Source organism: Oryx dammah, unplaced genomic scaffold, assembly GCF_014754425.2.
Source record: "Oryx dammah isolate SB20612 unplaced genomic scaffold, SCBI_Odam_1.1 HiC_scaffold_2, whole genome shotgun sequence".
In the NCBI taxonomy this organism is placed as follows: Eukaryota; Metazoa; Chordata; class Mammalia; order Artiodactyla; family Bovidae; genus Oryx; species Oryx dammah.
Window position 1 is genome coordinate 92,344,396 of NW_024070186.1, and position 13,795 is coordinate 92,358,190.

Sequence of the window (13,795 nt, forward strand, 5' to 3'; positions counted from 1 at the left end):
GCTGGAGGCGGGACGGTGCCAGGCCAGGCCGCCGGAAATGAGGTAGTGACAAGGAGCCAGGCTCAGCGCAGTCTGACTTTTGGTGCCGTCCTCCTCACTCTTCTGCGACTGGAAAGCAGGGTGGTAGGTAGATTGCAGGCGGGAAGATGTGGTCTTACGCTTAAGTGAAAGTGGCTCAATCGTATCCGACTCTTTGCGACCCGATGGACTATAGAGTTCATGGAGTTTTCCAGGCCAGAATACTGGAGTGGGTAGCCTTTCCCTTTCCCAGGGGATCTTCCAGGGATTGAACCCACGTCTCCCGCATTGCGGGCGGATTCTTTACCAGCTAGGCCACAAGGGAAGCCCGAGTACTGGAGTGGGTAGCCTATCCCTCCCCCACGGATCTTCCCGACCCAGGACTCGAACCAAGGTCTCCTGCATTGCAGGCGGATTCTTAACCAACTGATCTATCAGGGAAGCCATTTATAACAGCAGAAATGCCGTGAAGAAGAAAAAGTGAGGTGTTAATTACAGTGGAGTACGGAAAGGGGAAGGCAGTTTGGGCAAATGCATCCTAACCTACTCTGTCACAGACTCCTGGACGGGGTTCATTCTGGTTTTCAGAAAAGACCGAGGCATCGAAGAGGAGTATGGTGCCGGGTGCCCGGAGATCTCCAGAACACTCCAGTCCACTCTGGACTCCACAAGATAGGTTTTACTCCCCTTAGTTTATATGCCTACTGTTTCTCAAAAGGCAGGGCACTTTCTGGAATTTCTACCAGGTGTTGACTTAATAGTTATAATAGCAATAATATTCCGCCACTACAGCTTTCATTAACATATATAGTTTTATTAAAAATGTACGCATTTACAATATTCTTAAACTGGGTTGTGTTATTTCATTTAAGCTCTGCCAGCAACCAAACATACGTATTCTCCTTGCCAATCTCATCCTTATTCCTTTCTAGGTTTAGGTCTAAAACTGTTACACTCTTTAGTGAGATAAGGTAAATAGATTTCTGGAATTTGACAGCTGGAATTCTATAGATAGGGCGCTGGGAACTGACTGATAACAGTGACTAGCTGAGTTAGTCCGCGGCGCCAGGAAGATCTCTGGTGTCTGGGAGACGGGATTAGATTCAGTTCCCATCGTAGCATTTACTACATTGCATCATGATTTCCTATTTACTGTGTGTCTCAGTAGACTTTGAGGTCGGGGATCATGTGTGTGCATTTCTGTATCTCCAGTACCTACATTCACATAAGTCTTTGAATCAAGACTTTAGATCCCTTGACTCCTGGCTCTGGCTGCAGATTGCTGCCTAACCCATACAGGCAGAGGTGGGCACCAAAGTCCCAAGGCGGAAGCTCAAGGAAATGACTGTGCAATGTCTAGTCTACATGTGGAAAATCTAAATGCTTAAGACGACCTCCACAATCATTCTGGGATGAGGAGGACTTTGAATTGGAGGGTGGCAGTGTGGGCAGGTATTACTGAAATCATTTATATACAACTTAAATGCTCCCTCACTACCTTATAGATACAAATGAGATTAACAGGCAAATTTTGCTAAAGCCATAGCTGCCTTCTCATTTGGGTAACTAAGCCTCTTTCTTAAGGTTCCCTTTGTCATCTGATCACTCAAGAAGTCTCCAGATCCTAGGCCTGCTCACACTGTTGCTATTCCACCTCAGCTCCTCAGACTACTTGTCACTCCCCTACTCTGCTGCTGCTCAAAGCCCTTGGGGTTTACCTTCCTTTCCTGTTGTTCAGTTGCTAAGTCGTCTCTGACTCTGTGACCCCACAGACTGTAGCACGCCAGGCTTCCAAGTCCTTCACTCTCTCCCTGAGTTTGCTCAAACTCATGTCCAAAGATTTGGTGATGCCATCCAACCATCTCATCCTCTTTTGCCCCCTTCTCTTTACCTTCCTTTACCACTAAGGAAATACTCTCCCTTTTCTGTGGTCTGTTTTTACGAAGGGCCTGAGAGCAACATTAAGCCAAAACTTGTTATTCAATTCACTTGGACCACTCTGTTTCGCATTTAGCTTGCTCCTCCCCAGGATATACCTTTGCCACCAGAGTAAAGGCATCAGAAAAATTTCAGTGCAGTGACCACACTGCCTGGAACCACCACTATTCTACCCTCAGACCTCTTGCTGATTTCTGCTTACAGAACTCAATAGCCTCTTGCCCCCTCATGAATTTTCCCCCAGGTGTCAGGTTCCCTTTCCCTTCTAGGTTCTCTAGGTACTGCCTTTGCTACATAAATTACATTGTGTATGATATGAACTGTTACCACAGGGAAAGAGAATAAACTCTCACAACTCCAGGGACCATTTAACCTTCAAAGTGTAACTTAATTTTTACCTCCATGAAGTTTCCAATCTGCATCAGACAGAAATGTCTTCTACCTTTACACTTCAAATCCACATTGTCTTTATGAATAACTGGCCTTGTGATTAAGGCCTTGCATCTCCTTAATCACCTTCTGCCTATGCAGCCTCTCACACTGTTTCTACTAGGTCATCTCAACTAGAGAGCTGCTTCATGCTAGGGAGCCTGGTGTAAACATTTTATCTCCCACTGTTTGTAGACAGTAAATGTTCAAGTATTTGATAAATTATTAAATAAGTGATTTGTAATTGTACACTTCTGCTTCACGCACACCTTCCCTTGGGATGCAGTGGGATTGTGTTAAGGCATCTTTGGTGGCACAAGAAGATGGTTCTTTACATATCCGTGTGTGCTCTTGTTCACAGTCAGAGCAGGTGCAGAGTAGGGAACTATCCTCTTCAGAACTGACCCAAAGAAGCCTACTGACATTTTTTCTCTTAGGAATTCTGGACTGAGAGACAGAGCCTGTAGTCTCTGGACCTGCACACGGCAGCACTCTAGAGACTATGCAATTTCTTGCTGAGATACCTAGAGCTGCTCCGCTTTCTACCTTTCCAAATACTCCAAGGTGCCCTCATAGCCATCTAAAAAGTTCTTTTAGCTACAGGTTGTTTCTGTTTTCTTCTACTAGGAAAACCTGATGTAACAGCAGAAAAAGGTGGAACAGTGACATCACACAGATGATACTCCCCAAATAAAGGAAAATCATTCCTTGTGTTATCCAAGTATTTCACTTTACTCAAATAAACTCAGTTATTCTCTTTTCTTGAAGAAAAGTGTGGCTTTTATCTCTGAGAAGGAAATGGTAAGTTTGGAATTCAGCTAGTATTAACAAAAAACAACTTTCAAAAGTTATGGAGATAAAAAATTACTTTCAAAACCATACATTTTATATGTCATTACACCCATCTTCATATCATCTACACTGAGGTAAACAAAGACATGTAAAATCTGAATAATATCTGCTGTACTTAAATACAAATGGTCTTATTAACTCTTCAAAGGACAGATGAGAATTTGCATTGATCCAATTCTTACAGTCTTGTCCAATCCCTCTTGAAGCCAATGGCTGGGCAGTCTGTAAACAGGATTTAGTTAAGCCTACTGTCCCCATCTATCCATCCATCCTTCCAACATTGTTCTGTGCATTCTTCTGTGTGAGGCACTGTGCTGGATAATGGAGAAACTGGTAAGTAAAACATGATTCCTACCCATCAAGAAGCTCATAGGGGAAAAAAAAAAAGCTCACAAGAGAAACAGTCAAATAACTACAGTACAGTGTGATGTCATATAATACAGCTTGAGAAAAATATTACGATAGCTTCTAACTGCCTAGAGTAATGAAAATAAGGAGTCTGAGAGATAATGCTTGAGTTGGAAACACTTCCAGGGAAATGCACCTTCAGCTGCTAATCCAAAGGATGGAAAGTTTTGCTCTTAGTTTTGTTGTTCAGTTGCTAAGTTGTGTCTGACTCTTTGTGACCCCATAGACTACAGCATGCTAGGCTTCCCTGTCCTTCACCACCTCCTGGAGTTTGCTCAAACTCATGTCCATTGAGTTGGGGATGCCATCCAACCATCTCATCCTCTGTCGCCCCCTTCTCCTCCTGCCCGCAATCTTCCCCAGCATCAGGGTCTTTTCCAATGAGCTGGCTCTTCGCATCACGTGGCCAAAGTATTGGAGCTTCAGCATAAGTCCTTCTAATGAATATTCAGAGTTGATTTCCTTTAGGATTGATTGGTGTGATCTCCTTGCTGTCCAAAGGACTCTCAAGTCTCCAGAAACACAATTCAAAAGCATCAATTCTTTGGCAATCAGCCTTTTTTATGTTCCAACTTTCACATCTATACATGATTACTGGAAAAACCATAATTTTGACTCTATGGACTTTTGTTGGCAAAGTGATGTCTCTGCTTTTTAATACACTGTCTAGGTTTGTCATAGCTTTTCTTCCAAAAAGTGAGTGTCTTTTCATTTCATGGCTGCAGTCAATATCTGCACTGATTTGGAGCCCAAGAAAATGAAGTCTGTCACTGTTTCCATTTTTCCCCCATCTATGCGCCATGAAGTGATGGGGCCAGATGCCATGATCTTAGTTTTCTGAATGCTGAATTTTAAGTCAACTCTTTCACTGTCCTCTTTTACCCTTGTGGCTCAGCTGTTAAAGAATTTGCCTGCAATGTGGGAGACCTGGGTTCAGTCCCTGGGTTGGGAAGATCGCCTGGAGAAGGGAAACGCTACCCACTCCAGTATTCTGGCCTAGAGATTTCCATGGACTGCATAGTCTGTGGCATCACAAAGAGTCGGACACAACTGAGCAACTTCCACTCCACTTTCACCCTTATCAAGAGGCTCTTTAGTTCCTCTTCATTTTCTGCCATGGTATCATCTGCATATCTGAGGTTGCTGATATTTCTCCTGGCAATCTTGATTCCAACTTGGAACTCATCCAGCCTGGCATTTTGCATGATGTACTCTGCATAGAAGTTATTAGTAATAAGCAGGTTGATGATATGCAGACGATATACTCCTTTCCCAATTTGGAACCAGTCTGTTATTCCATTTCTGGTTCTTTTGCTTCTTGACCTGCATTTAGGTTTCTCAGGAGATAGGTAAGGTGGTCTGGTATTCCCATCTCTTTAAGCTTTTAGTGAGAAAAAATTAAAATAGAAAGATAATATTTACCAGGGCCTCCTATTGATAAGGCAAAACTACAGTACGACTCAGAAATCTGGATGTCTTATTGCCAGATTTATAGCACCTAAAGACACAGTTCCCATGAGTTTTTAATACTCAAAGACAAAATTCAATTTTAAACATTTGCCCTGTTCTATGCAATGATCTTACCAGAAAGTCCTGTAAGAAGGTCCATAGGCTTACAGTTTCGTGAAAGGGAGTTTAAATGGCCAAATGCATGTTTCATAAATGGAAATATAGTCCCTGATTTTATATAACTGAATCTCACATTTACTAATTTTGGAACCAGTTAATACCAAACAGTTCTTAAGAGGCAAAGGAAAAGAGTTGATTTCTCAGTGGAAATTTGGGGCCTAAAGAACAAGGATGGTTCTGAGTCATTGGACTACATGGGTTTTAATCTAAAAGTTTTTCTTCATTTTTGACTATGTTAGGGAGAATATCCTGAGATTAAACTACTATCCAAATGTCTTTTTCAAAAAGGGAAAAGGAAGCAATCCAACAGGATGTGCACTAAAACAGGCATCTCCTAAGAAAGTGCTAAAGGTGAATGCTTTAAACTCCCACTTGACACCATTTCACACATGAAGACTCCTTGAGATCCCTGCAAGTGTGGACTGCTGCCAACTCAAGGAGGAAAAATATTATGGGTGTGTGAAGAATGAGGAAAAGTTGCTGTTTTATGCACAATTCCTTTAAAGAGTAAGGACTATTTCCTAAATTTATCAAGAGGTTTTCAATCACTCTTTTTTGAAAGAGAACATAAAGGATGTGAAGGCACAAAAAGGGAAGCTGAAATCCAATTGCAATGACCACTCATGCAATCGGCCCCTTTCTACATGGCTTTATAGAAACCTCCTGAGTACCAAAGAGATTACGCTTTTACAAAAGACAGCTCCTACATTGTTGCACGGCACACTATTGCTTCCTTAGACCTTTCAGAAAATAATCCCCAAGTATTCTTTATAAACCCTAAACGGCTTTCTATGTTAAAATACAGCAGCAGAGATCAAGTGTAGAATAACTGCAGAACTGTGATAATGAGTTGTACTAGTTTCATCTGAGTGACTTTCTACTCAAAAGAATGAGACAAAGGGCGTCACCCCATGGACATAGTCAGTTTCACAGTGTGGACATACACATAGGGATGATCTGAGGCACAAGCTGTGATTGGTCCTAAGAAGATGAAAGGCAGAATCAGGTTCAAAACCCACATCTCACGGTTTCTGGTCCTTCTTTAGCAAAGATGTTGAGCAACTTGCTAATTGTATGACACACAATTTGGATCTTTCTCCAAAGTTGCTCCTGGTACAGCGTGATAAGGAAAACCAGCTCTCTGACTTGGTAACAGTATCCGAGGGTTAGGTGTCACATTCACAGCAAGCTTCTCACCGTAGGATATCTGAGGTCTGATGCCACAGAGAGGACTATGGCCCGATCATGACTACTAGAGTTCAGTTTTCAAAATTTTGGGAACAATCTGATCGTAGCCTTTCCTTCTTGTTACGTTATAGGACAGGAATTTAGAGTATTCGGTCAACAGGTTCTCCCAGTAACAGGTGATGTCATCCATCTTTAAGTGGTTCAGAATAAATTGGCTTCCCCTAGAGACAAGATTAACAAGAACAGTTAAAGCATGACATTTAATAAAACTAGAAGCTTACATTAGAGTACTTACCTGTGCCAAGCACTGTTCAGAATACTTCATGTAAATTAACTCTTTGATCTTCAGAACCAACTCTACAGCCATCGTATCTACTGCTGCTGCTGTGTCGCTTCAGTCATGTCCGACTCTGTGCGACCCTATGGACAGCAGCCCACCAGGCTCTCTGTCCGTGAGATTCTCTAGGCAAGAATACTGGAGTGGGTTGTCATTTCCTTCTCCATAATATCTACTATACATGTGCATTTGGAAATAGACATTTTTTTTTTACAAAGGATGGGCTTGGGACATAGGTGAATCTGTGGTTTTCCCCAGGACAGCTTTGATTCTAATTATCTATGTATAATGAGGCTGACTTTCAGATAGCACCATGGTAACAACATTTTTATGACTTTAGCTTGGGAAAAGTAGGAATGATTAAAGCAGAAAAAGAAAAATGAACAGAAGTTACCTTTCAGCAATTTCTTGAGCTATATCATCATTTGCTTTTACAAACTGCAACAGCTCCCTAAAATGGAAAGAATTATTAGGTTTTGAAATACATACCATGCTCATTAGTACTAAGCAGAGAGATCACATACTGAGGCCTGTAGTTAATCTTTAGATATATGGATGTTGGTTTTTTTTTGTGTGTGTGTTGGTTTTTTTTTAAGTAAAGCTATTGGGTCCTCATAAGATCAAAATAACAACAAAAAAAGTACTTTGCACATAGGCGAAACAATCTGTTCTAATTTTGGAACATATTTGGGAAAACAGAGAAATGTTCAGCGATACACACCAAAAATCAATAGTGAAGAAAAAATTTCCCTCCTGTCTCTTGCTCTGATCCCCAGAAGAGGGCACTGGGCTTACATTTCTGGCCCTTCTCCGCATGCCATCCTAGCTCTTGCCATCATGAGAGGAAATTTGCCTTCGTTTCACTAAGGTCAGTTCTCACATGGTATCTGAAAATCCTTTTGACAATATATCACAATTGAATAGCCGTATCTATTTAGTCTTTGAGACATTAGTGCTTTTTCACTGCATACTATCTGAATGTTACATTTTGAATCAGCATTAGAACACTTAAAAAATTAAATCCCACTCAGTCTAGTTGGATAATAATACAATACTATCTTTGAAAATGAAACTTTAAAAAAAAAAAGCTTTCAGTGGAAAAAGTCATTAGGAGTAAATATCTTGAATGGCTGGGGACTCAGAGGCAGACTGTGGGAGTCGTCAGAGACTCTGCTTGAGGGACGGCTGCTTACTGGACATTGGAGAGGTCTGTTTTTACTGGGATGTAGTGAACCCATGGCTTCAGCTGTGGGTAGAAGAATTCCAGCCACTCGTCACCAACATGGAAAACAAGTGAACCACACAGAAAGAGGTGTTTGAACCGGAAGCTTGCAGCGACACCCCGAAAATTAAACAAATACCTGGAAAACAGAGAGCAAAATACACTTGATACTATATTCCTGCTACCACACATGATGTTTTTTTCTTATCCCCTCTTTATCTCCCCTTTTATTACCCTCTCTTCTTTTTCTTTCCACTTTCAATTTTCAAGGACCCATCAGCATGTCCCTGTTGAGCTTCCATAAACTCCTTGCTGTTCCAGGGGTTAGAGCCTGTTCCTGGGAATACCAGCGTGAGGGGGAAACAGAAATACTTTCTCCAGGCAGAGACAGACAGAGCCAGCAGCTGGGTGCTGGGCAAAGCGGATACAAGGCTCAGTGGAAATAATATCTTACCCTTTGTTTACAAGTTTTTCTAGGCCTAAAGTCTCGGACTCATCATGGTCCCCCCGCAAAGCCTGGTTTTTCCCATAGTGTTCCCTATCTGGTCAAAGGTATGCCCTGTTCCCTATTTCCTCTTAAGAAGTGTGGAGAAGACAACCAGGCATGCCTAATCAATCTTCAAAGAAATGCCCCCTGGAAAATAAAGCTAATAACTAAGAACATTTTCTTTTCAGCATTTCTGGTACCTGTCTCTAACCAGAGCTGCTTCTCCTCTGTAGTTCCCACTGTACAGTGTAATCACCATTCATTTCTCTGAGTATTCCTACTGCCCACCTCCTGGCCTTGTTTTACCTTCATCTCATTCTTAGTATTGGCATTTAAATATAATAGCCATTTAAATATAATACATTAGTTACATATGCCTCATTCATGTTGAACCTTAAACTATTTTTATTAACTTAATAAATGACTGATCTAACTTCAGCTCTTGGCTGTGTGGGGTGCAGAGAGTGGACCCTATCCCTTTGCTTATGGGATGCAGGCTCCCTGGAAGCAGGGACCATTGTCCCTGTTTCACTGGTCTCTGCAGTTCCCACAGAACCCAGTCCAGAGCTTTGTGCACAGCAGGCTCTCAGTAAACTACTAAATGAATTAATGTGACTTTCACAAACCCCAGCTGGACCCTAGTATTAAAATTCTCACCCAAAGAGAAGCTATTCCAAAAGCAATAGGGAAAACCAGAAGAGTCAGGAGTCCTGGATATCTTACTTGTATTTGCAGTGATCCACAAGATGGACATCCTTAGCAGCTGGCTTTCCCAAGGTATCCTTTCAGGGAAAAGAAAGTTGTTAGTATTAGCAGCAGGAGCATTCATTGAAGACCACTGTGCAACAAGGGTCACTGAACATTTCATCAACATGACCTCACTGAAGTCTCAGAATGCACAGACTCAGGAGGCAAGACTGTCTCACTTTATAGATGAAGCAGCTGAGGCTTTGAGAAGTTGGGAGACTTGCTCAAGGTCACACAGCCGTAAGTAGAAGAGCTTGGGCTTTAACTTGGTCTGTGCGATTTTAGAGTTTAAGCTCCCCTGGGGCCATGTGACTCTTCCTCTGCACTCAGGAGGTCATGGCCTGCAGCACAACTCACTATGTACACATCATATGGCAAAGGAAGCTACAAATGGCGGCTGGCGGGCTTAAAGGTGTAGCCCACACACAAATTTTGTTACACTAGCAAAGTACTTGAAACATAAATATTCAAATCACTGCCTAGCATTTGTAAGTGGCAGGATACTTTCTTAGAAAACCCCAGATTTCCACTTTTCTTGGAGAGAGAAAAAAAAAAGGATTTGGCAGAGAGCTCCTATTCTCCTTGGCAGAAATGACTGGACCTTCAGTGCTCTCTCCCGCTCACTACTGCTGCACCTGGGGGCATCAGAGTCTGAGACCCCCTATCCCCTATCCATGTTCCAGCCACCTTAGCAGATGGTGAGGGGAACAAGTCTTGCTTGCTTCTGTGGCCTCCCATAGTAGATGCTGTCATGAATGGATACATTTTTTCATATTTTTATTTTTTAACAAAGTTTCTTATACTGCATTTGCTTCTGTTTGAATTAAATGCTCATGTAATAAATACATGCATTTTTACTTAGTATTTCTTAGTTTTCACTTAGTTTTTCTGACAAGAAGTTTAAACATTTTCTCCTATCATCCTCAAATGGTATATGGAAATTTCAGATGAGGACATTTACAACTTAAGGGTCTTTGAATAAGGCAAGAAAGACAGAGTTAAGAGGATAGAGATGGGACTCCCAACCAAAGAAGCCTGTCATTGCTTGTTTCAACTTAGAATCACTTGGGGAATTTTAAACAAATGAAGATGTCTATACACCATTTCCAGAGACTCTGATTTATTCTATTAATTTTTAAGCTCTCTGGTTGCATTGTATAGTCAGGGTTGAGAACCAATGGTTTAAACCAGATTTTGGCAAACTTAGCGCCCACAGGCCAGTCACTGCTTGTTTTTGTGCACAACCCATAAACGAAAGTTATTTTTACCTTGCAAAAGGCTGGAAAAAATCCAAAGGACAATATTTTTATGACGTGGGAAATTTTATGAGATTCAAATTTCAATAAGGTTTTATTGGAACACAGCCGTGCTCATTTGTTTACATATTGTCTACGACTGCTTTCACACTGCAGTGGCAGTGCTGAGTAACTGCAACCCAGGCTGTAAGATCTGAAAGGCCTAAAATATTTACCATCTAGCCATTTACAGAAAACGTTTGTGACCTCTGGTTTAAACCTTCAAAATAATATAAAATACGAGTCATAATAAGGGCCCAGAAACACAACGTGAGTTTGTAAAAGAATAATTTACACATATACTAATTTTAGTCCATGGAACGTTCTTAACATTCATCCCACCACTGAGAGGAAACCTAAGGTGCAGTTCTACCCAGGTGCAATGCTCTTGGAGTGAGAATGTTCACTGCTGTAGCTCTAGTCAGATGATTGGTGATTACTTTCATAGATTTCCAGGCCTGGTTTTTGGTGTACTCTGCATCAACAAGTTTTGGGTTTTTCCGAGATAGGAGAATGAGAGGATCTCGTTCTGGACTTGTCCTAGGAAAGAAACACATGACATAGAACTACGTCTCCTACACCATAAGACCACTCCCAATCGCTGAAAGGTAAGCAGTAATCGGACCCAATGCGATGACCATACACACAGATGAACAACTCATGGGTTATTTAACAGAAGAGGAGGGGGATACTAGACCCTACAGCACCTAGGTGGTCCTGGCTGTTTGCCACTGTACCCTTCAGGGAAGGGGAGTATTTGGCCCTCTCTGCTTGCATCTAGTCTTTAGGATTATGTTATTCTGGATACTACAGCCATATCCCAGGGAATTATTTTCCTTTTAGAAGCTTCATGTAACCTCTAATCACTGGTACTCATAGCTGGGTGACTAGGTAATCATCACTCACCAAAACAGCTACATGACCTTTGTTGGGTGTGCTCTGTAAAACGCAGTGAAAAGTAAGTGAAGTTGCTCAGTCGTGTCCGACTCTTTGCGACCCCGTGGACTGTAGCCTACCAGGCTCCTCTGTCCATGAGATTCTCCAGGCAAGAATACTGGAGTGGGTTGCCATTTCCTTCTCCAGGGGATCTTCCCGACCCAAGGATCGAACCCGGGTCTCCTGCATTGGAGTCAGATGCTTTAACCTCTGAGCCACCAGGGAAGCCCTAGTATAACATTTAAATTAAAAAGAAAACCGAAGGGCTCAAATACCTGAAACCTTATTGTAGAAAAAGTCCTAGTTATGGTTCTAGTAGCAGATGATGTTGACATTTGAGGGGTCATGGACTCCCTGAGAATCTGATAACTGTGGACACCCTCTCTACATATCCCCATATAACTTCAAGGTGTTCCTAAAAGTCTTGAAGTCCACACATGGATCCCAAGTTAAGAATCTGTAATCTGAAGATTTGAGAACCAGAGATGTTGACAAGGAACCATAAGCAGCGGTTGTTGGGCTCATTTGCACTCTGAAGTCCACCACCAAGTGAAGAGAGAGTGTGGCCTCTGACAAGGACACACTAAGAAATCTGCAAAACTCTCTCCCTTCACATTCTCCTTGGTATTCATCTGTGCAACAGACACTCACTGTGCATCTGCAAGGTGGGTACTGTTCTCAGCACCGGGGATATGGAGCCGGACAGTATGGACTCAGTCTTCCCCTAACCTTTTCGCTTTCGCTCTACCTTCCTTCCATGCAGCTCTCTCAGTTTTCATCAGTTCCAGTCTACGCTTCCACCACTATTTGGCAGCCACATGGTCTGATGAAAAAGGCAGTTAGAAGAGCTAGTGATTGTTCCTGCTCTGCCATTAAGTGGCAGAGAGTCTGTGGGCACAATCATACAGTAGTCCTAGGAAAACGCAATCTCTCAGGCAAGAGGACAGCTCATTGTTCTATTCAGCATTAAATAACTAAAGCCCATCACACTTGTCACACTTTGTAAATGTTTGCTGAATGACTGGACAGATGAACTTTACTTCTTTGAATTTCGGTTCAGCTAAAAGTGGTTTGGCCAATAATTTGGGTTCTTCTCTAGCCTAAAATTCTGTGATTCTATGTCTTTTTCTTAGTTATCTTAGTTTTCTCTTTGAACTAGTTTCCCACACCCTCAAAATTTTACACATTAGCCAGAAGAGTACCTTTGTAAAATGTCAGAAAGTATAATCACCTTGATCCTCGGAAATACGCTGTGGAATTTTTCTTTTTCCATGGCCACTGTGCAGCTGACCTAAAAACAGATTTCATTAGTTTCTGTGTCTCTTCCTTAACTATATAAAGATGTGTTTGAATCATTTCTAAAGCTTAGCTGAGAGATTTACATTTTAAAGTAAGTCCGACCCAGGCTACTCAATTCACTAGTAAGGTAATGCCCCAAATCCTTCAAGACAGGTTTCAACAGTACATGAACTGAGAACTTCCAGATGTACAAGCTGGATTTAGAAAACGCAGAGGAATCAGAAATCAAATTGCCAACATCCGTTGGATTATCGAAATCCAATTCCAAAAAACATCTACTTCTGTTTCACTATGAAGTCTTTATGTGGATCACAAACTGTGAAAAATTCTTAAAGAGATGGCAATATCAGACCACCTTATCTGCCTCCTGAGAAACCTGTATGCAGGTCAAGAAGCAACAGTTAGAACCGGACACGGAACAATGGACTGGTTCAAAAGTGGGAAAGATGTACATCAAGGCTGTATATTGTCACCCTGCTTATTTAACTTCTATGCAGAATACATCATGCAAAATGCCAGGCTGGATGAATTCCAAGCTGGATTCGAGATTCCCAGAAGAAATATCAACACTTCAGATATGCAGATAATACCAATCTAATGGCAGAAAATGAAGGAACTAAAGTCTCTTGATGAGAGTGAAAGAGGAGAGTGAAAAAACTGGCTTAAAATCCAATATTTAAAAAACTAAGATCATAGCATCTGGTCCCATCACCTCATGGCAAACAGACAGGGGAAAAGTGGAAACAGTGATGGATTTTCTTGGGCTCCAAGATCACTGCAGACAGTGACTGCAGCCACAAAATTAAGACACTTACTCCTTAGAAGAAAAGCTATGACAAACCTAGACAGCATATTAAAAAGCAGAGACATCACTTTGCCAAAATTCCATACAGTCAAAGCTATGGTTTTTCCAGTAGTCAGTACGGATGTGAGAGTTAAACCATAAAGAAGGCAGAGTGCCGAAAAATTAATGCTTTTGAATTGTGGTGCTGGAAAGGGCTCTTGAGAGT

General features: G+C 41.7%; 1 protein-coding gene and 1 long non-coding RNA gene across 2 annotated transcripts in view; one reads left to right on the plus strand and one right to left on the minus strand.

Annotated features, from left to right (window-relative positions):
• The first annotated feature begins 15 nt into the window (after window positions 1-15).
• On the plus strand, window positions 16-3,612 carry LOC120871320. The gene is made up of 2 exons (XR_005723001.1): window positions 16-123; window positions 2,823-3,612. It is a non-coding gene; the product is annotated as an uncharacterized LOC120871320 (long non-coding RNA).
• The window catches only part of POGLUT1 (protein O-glucosyltransferase 1), a 26,535-nt gene continuing 15,973 nt past the window's right edge, over window positions 3,234-13,795 (minus strand). Inside the window, exons 6-11 of the mRNA XM_040251102.1 lie at window positions 12,718-12,777; window positions 10,991-11,090; window positions 9,232-9,290; window positions 7,993-8,160; window positions 7,194-7,250; window positions 3,234-6,683 (exon numbers count right to left, since the gene is read on the minus strand). Of these exons, the coding sequence (XP_040107036.1) occupies window positions 6,527-6,683; window positions 7,194-7,250; window positions 7,993-8,160; window positions 9,232-9,290; window positions 10,991-11,090; window positions 12,718-12,777 (601 nt within the window). The 3' untranslated portion in view covers window positions 3,234-6,526. The remainder of the gene's footprint in view (window positions 6,684-7,193; window positions 7,251-7,992; window positions 8,161-9,231; window positions 9,291-10,990; window positions 11,091-12,717; window positions 12,778-13,795) is intronic.